Source organism: Sinocyclocheilus anshuiensis, unplaced genomic scaffold, assembly GCF_001515605.1.
Source record: "Sinocyclocheilus anshuiensis isolate Anshui unplaced genomic scaffold, SAMN03320099.WGS_v1.1 scaffold1365, whole genome shotgun sequence".
In the NCBI taxonomy this organism is placed as follows: domain Eukaryota; kingdom Metazoa; phylum Chordata; class Actinopteri; order Cypriniformes; family Cyprinidae; genus Sinocyclocheilus; species Sinocyclocheilus anshuiensis.
In genome coordinates, this window is record NW_015551032.1 from 505,793 (window position 1) to 512,217 (window position 6,425).

Genomic DNA, 6,425 nt, shown 5'->3' on the forward strand with positions numbered 1-6,425 from the left:
TGGACTATGGTATAAATAAATTCAACTGTATAACATTTTCACTGCAATTCATGTTATAATGTTAGAATTAAAGAACAATAAACATAATACATATTACCGTTGCACTTATCTGTACATAGTAAATGCAGTTATTTTTAAGCGATTGTTGACATCCTATCTAAAACGTGATTTAGCCAAAAAACAAAACAAAACAAAACAACAATAACATTACCACTCTAATATGTCTTGCAATATCTGTGCGTGCAAAGGTTCTGCGCGATCCTCTTGCTCAATATTCTCGGGATCTGAATCCGGCTCAAATTGATATAGCAACATTGACGCCATCCTTAACTAAACCGGAGCAGATGAACTTGCTGCTTTGGCAAGGGGTGGGGCAGTACTGAAACACCATCTAAGCTGTTCGCCAATCACAACGCACTGGGACAGCTAACCAATCACAACACATTTCGTTTTTCGGAAGGTGGGCCTTCATCAAAGCCGGAACTAATCGAGCCGTTTGTGCCAGGATGGGGAGAAAGGTATTGTAATAATGTAAATTATGTGAAAAATCATGCGTTTTCGAACCACCAAGCATGAGAGCATGTTCTAGTACACCCCCAAAAGAAAATCATGACTTTGTAAAACAGCATAATAGGACCCCTTAAAAAAAAAAAAAACATACCGACCCCAAAATTCTGAACAGTAGTGTATACTGTATATGTGATCCACTTGATTAATTCATCAGCACATCACAATGTAATTAATAATATTGACAGCCTTGACATTTTTATTTTTTAAATCTTACTTGATTCATGCAGTGATTACCCAGAATTACATTTTCATGATTCATTATTTTCAACATGTCATGAAAAAACATTAAGGCATTTATCCTCGTCCACATCATGAGATGATGTAATCATGCAAGAACACACACCGACATCATGCTGATACACAGATACGGGTACTGACCTCTCCTATTGCTCTCTTATAGCTCTGAGGGCAGGAAGAGGGAGGAAAAGAGATTGATGATAGGAGAGAGGGATGAGAAGGATAAAGGGAGAGGAGGAAATGTAAGGAACAGAGGTTAGTGTTTAGAGGAGTGCTGAGGAGGGTGTGTTCATTCTATACAAGACAGGTGAATGATTTGGGACTCTATGTGCATGAGTGTGTGTATTTTTTTTACATGCGACTTATGTTTATGTGAATGTATGTGTGTCTGTATCTCACCGCTGGTCTGCTGGGTCTGGATGAGGTTCGGGATTCCCCTGGTTTGTGTCGGCTGTCATGAGAAAGGGTGGGGGAGGAATCCATCTTGGACGAGCCTGAATTAAACCCACAACATTATACACTTTATTTTTAAGATTGTAGGGTTTGTCTGCAACAATTATAAAGGTTCCAAAAGGGGGGTTTCACCATAGAACAACCATTTTGGGTTCTCCAAAGAACCTTTCAGTCAATATTTCTTAAAAGAACCATTATTTTCTTAGTCTGAAGAACATTTTAATAATTTAAAGAACCTTTTTGCACTATAAAAAAAGCTTTTGTGCAATGGAAGGGTTCCATGGATGTTAAAGGTTCTTCGTGGAACCATACGTAGATTTTCAATTCAAGTTTATTGGCAATTCAAGATACCAATAAAGAACCTTTTATTTTTAACAGTGTATCCAAAAAGAATAAACTTTTCCAACTTATTTTATTTCTGAATTAATGTTTTTCAATTGTGAATGTCCCATAATGTCCCCAAATCTTCTCAATGAGTTGATGATATTTTCTTCTATTTATCCACTAATACTCATACAAGTTTTTCCTGTAGTTTCACGTTCATTAAGCAGTCCCACCAGCATTTCACGTACAATTACCTGTAAATATTTTTGTACATAATTACTGAAACTGTGGTCCTGGACTGGTACCCTATGCACAAGGCAATGGCGACACCAGCATAGAAATACTCATAATTCTGCTTTGCTGCAGGACAAGTGAACATGTATTGATTGTGTTTTGGCACTGAATTATGGATTTTGATTAGCCAATATTGCTTTTCCCCCTCTCAGGTAAACATTTTTTAAATGAAGATTTGTGTTGCTTGATTTCACTTCAAATTCCATGACTGCAAAATCACAAAATCCTGGAGGGACTGATTAATACATTATTTAGTACAGTTATTAAGCTGTTGTCCCCACAACATAAGTCATTTCAGGTGGTAAGACTCTTGCAGGGAGATGTGGCTCCACAATGTTGGCAAAACCTGACCTACACAACACTCACTGAGTATGCGGTGTCTCTCTAGAGAGCCGGTCTGTGGCAGGTTGGACATGATGCTGATGCTATCTCCTCTCTCCCAGCGCTCATTGCGACTCAGATCAGGATTACTGACACAGAAAGAACACACAGTGCAGGAGTCAGTGCAGTCATATGATTTGTGCCACAGCTGGATGTGTGTATATGTATGTTACCTTGCTCGAACTGGGTGTCTGATGCCGGAGGAGAGATTTGTGTTCAGTGCAGTGGCTATGGAGGCTGTTCTCTGAGGAATCTAAAAGAGAGAGGGGCGAGAAATTATGGGAAAACTGTACTTTAATGATTGTGATATTAATAATCACTTGATGGAATAAATATGCACCCACTGATTACATTGTCTATTTGCACATGATGTTTTAGTGCCCAAACCGGATGAGTTTTACAAAACCTGTATGAAAGAGAAAAGCATTATTTTGTCTTACTTTAGGAGGTTGCTCAATCTCAGGAAGACGGATCCAGGGTCCCCGGTCGTCCCTCATTGGCCGAGACTGAGGGGCAGGGGTCTCTGAGGTGGGGTCAGAGTTTTGACGGACTAGTTCTCTGGAGTGTAGAGGACGAGGTGTGGGTGTGGGAGAGGGATCCTGGGTGGGGAAGGCGGACATGGTCTTAGTGGGCTGATCGCATAGTGACTGAGAGCGAGGGACAGGAGCGGCGTACGGTTTTAACGGCACCAGGTGGGCCATCTGGAACTACGGCGGATGGGAGGGAGGACGAACGAACAGGAGAGGAGAGGAGATGAGACAGAAAGTAGCATGTCGATGTAAGCCGAAGGAAAGACGGAGGGTGAAATGTTGGCCATTTGGGTAAGGGCAAAGTTTTTTTTATTTGAGAAGTCAGGATGTTTTCACAAAGGGGGTTTAGAAGAGTGTTTTAGAGAGTGGAAATCAGTAAAGCAGTTGTGGAAAAATGGAAACAGAATTGTGTCATGCCAAGAAAGGAAACAGGCCACCGGGGTTGGGCAGCAGAGAAAGGTAGAAGATCCAGCGCAAGATACGCAAGTGAAGAGAAAGTTCCCGAAAATGATGGGAGGATTACAGAGGAAGCAAGTAGGCCCCACAGGAAAGAAAGACAAGAAAAAAGAAAGTCATTGAACAGAGAGAGATAAGAGTTAGCCAGAGCATGCAGCATTAAAGAACAGAAATGATGGCATCCTCCTGCTGATTACTATCCTTTCAAAAGTGTGGGGTCAGTGGGATTTTATTTTTCAATTAATTGATCAAAAGTGACAGTAAAGGCATTTATAATGTTACGAAAAATATTTCAAATAAATCTGTTATTTTGATCATGGTTTCGACAAAAATATTAAGCAGAAGACTGTTTTCGGCATTGATAAGAAATGTCAACTGAACACCAAATCAGCATATTAGAATGATTTTTGAAGGAACAAGGACACTGAAGACTGAAGTCATTTAAATTGTAATAATATTTCACAACTTTACTGTTTTTACTATAATTTTGATCAAATAAATGCAGTCTTGGAGAGCATAAGAGACTTATTTCAAAAACATTAAAAATCTTCCTGACCACAAGCTTTTGAATGGTTGGGTACACGATTCAAAGAGATTAAATTACTGGGGTGGACACTGGACACTTATAAAATGTATTTAGAAATCAACATACTGTTATGTATTTCCTTAACATTAAACATAAGACATTAACTGGAATACAGTTCAGAGCAGCCCATTTTTATTTTGAGTTTCATCAGTCCAACGTAGACTTTGATGCCATTCACATAGACATGCATTTGCTGTAAGTGCTATATTTTATGATTTTTTTTTACATAAAAAAAAAACACTCTGCATACTAGTTGAATTGACAGCCCTAATAATTTTATCACTGTTTTGGAGGTATGACCACTGAGTTTACCGAACTGAGATTTTACTGATCTACAGAGGGAATAAAATGACAAGTTGCACACCTTTCCCTGCCCACCCTGTGGTTCCACAGGTCTCTGCATTGGTGGGGTCTGTGCAGCTCCTGATTGGCTGATTGATTCAGAACGGGACTGGATATTGGTGTCAGAAACTGTAGTGCAGATTTTGGGAGAGCCCTGTCTGTTCAGTTTACTGCGCTCCTCAACCTGATAAACCAAACATAAGAGTTTATATTCTGACAGTTCAATTCAGAGAGCTACTGTCCTCAGCAGGTTGCAAGTGTACCTCTCTAGCCCAGGCCGGTTTGTTGTTCTCTAGGTTCTTGCTGTAGTGGTACATCTGTGGTTTCTTGTCTTGTTGCTGCTGCTGCTGCAGTGAGACGAGGTATGCGTGCTCCTGCTGCAGCTGTCTCTGAAGTCTCTCTGACTGTCTCTGCTCCTCCAGCTGTTTACGTTTATACTCCTACATACACGAACAAACAATTAATAATGGATTAACTAGCAAAATGTGACTACTGGAATTGCAGGCACGAAAAAACTATTAACATATAACACTAACAGCACACGGTCACATGCACAAATACCCACACACACAAACATAAATGTAAAACATATGCCCCTTCACTATATTCAAATGAAATAATTATGAATTAATGAATAATTACACACAGAAACTTAATTATTTGAGTTTTACATTATTTTGAGATCATGGATAACATTTATGAAGATTTTGACAAGGTACAAAGTGTTTAGAGTTCAACTGAACAAAGAAAGAAAAACATTTCCTTAGCTGTACAATTCTTTCCTCAAACATTTAGAGCAACTGAACAATCTGAAAAATAGACGTAGTGTATTGGGTACATAGTAATGTAATTATTGTGTGTGACTATGTTGGTGCATTTTGATATGTAGTCCTTATCCCCAATTAAACTCTACATTTAAAATGAAACTAATCCAAGCAATATAAACGATCAAATCAACCCTTTATGAAACATTGACTAAAACACACACAGGGGTTTGACACATAAGTTTGATGAGTCTCACTTTAGTAAAGGTTCTTCAACAGGGGTCTAAATCAGGTTTATACTTCTCCAGGACCCAAAAACCCCCTCAGACCCCAGACAGTTAAACCTGTTGTGTTTTAAAATAATAAAAATAAAAAACCTTTCAAAAGTTTGGGGTCAGTAGGTTTTTATACTTTAAGCAAAAATGCATTCGACTGATCAAAAATGAAAATAAAGACATTTATAATGTCACAAAAGACTTCTATTAAAAAAAATAATTCTGTTCTTTTGAACTTTCTATTCATTAAAGAATCCTATATTATGTGTCAATAAAAATGTTTCTTGAGCAGCAGATCAGCATTAGAATGATTTCTGAAGGATCATGTGACTCTGAAGACTGGAGTGATGGCTGCTGAAAATTCAGCTTTGACATCACAAGAATAAATTATATTTTTACATATTTTCAAATAGAAAACAGTTACTTTAAAGGGCTGGTTCACTCTTTTTTTTCTAGGCTTGATTGTGTTTATGGGGTGCAGTCTAACGTGTTAATTCTTAGTTTTTAAAAAAAGACAATTTTTCACATAATTTACCTTTATTCCACACCTCTCTGTCCCTTCTCTGAAAAACGCACTGATCAGTTCCTGCTTTCATGAAGCCCCTCCCTCAGAAATAGGCGATGGGCTCTGATTGGTTAGCTAGCCCAGTGTGTTGTGATTGGCTAAACCGTCTCTAGTGCGCATCTAAACGTCCCGCCCCTCAACCCAGCGGCATGTGCTCCGGTTGTATTGTAAACAATGGCGTCGTCTATATTGCTTATCAGTTTGAGTCCGATTGAGAAGCAGAGGATATTATTGAAGAGGATTGTGCAGAACCTGTGCAAGCAACGGCTTTTAATGGTAGGCCAATGTTTTTTGTTTGTTGTTGTCTCATACTTTTAGATACGCTGTTATTTGTAAATGCTACTGCTTCTGTTAGCTTTTAATATACAGTTTTATCCTGATTAAAGCTTTAAAGGGGTCATATGATGCCCCCTTTAAGAAAGGAATTTTTCCTTTCTCTTTGGAGTGTTACAAGCTCTTGGTGCATAAAGAAGATCTGTAAAGTTGCAAAGACTAAAGTCTCAAATCCAAAGAGATATTCTTTATAAAAGTTAAGAGTCAACCACGCTTACCTAAAACGCCTCGTTCTAACACGCCCCCACATGTCTACGTCACGATGTGGGAAGATTTGCATAACGCCGCCCAAATGTTCATGCAAAGAAAGAAGGC

At 38.7% G+C, this 6,425-nt stretch overlaps 1 protein-coding gene across 1 annotated transcript in view; it reads right to left on the minus strand.

The window, feature by feature from the left end:
• LOC107661210 (misshapen-like kinase 1) overlaps positions 1 to 6,425 on the minus strand; it is a 48,407-nt gene that overhangs the window by 13,176 nt on the left and 28,806 nt on the right. The window contains 7 exon segments of the mRNA XM_016450703.1: positions 949 to 972; positions 1,207 to 1,301; positions 2,245 to 2,348; positions 2,433 to 2,512; positions 2,700 to 2,966; positions 4,196 to 4,357; positions 4,437 to 4,613. Of these exon segments, the coding sequence (XP_016306189.1) occupies positions 949 to 972; positions 1,207 to 1,301; positions 2,245 to 2,348; positions 2,433 to 2,512; positions 2,700 to 2,966; positions 4,196 to 4,357; positions 4,437 to 4,613 (909 nt within the window).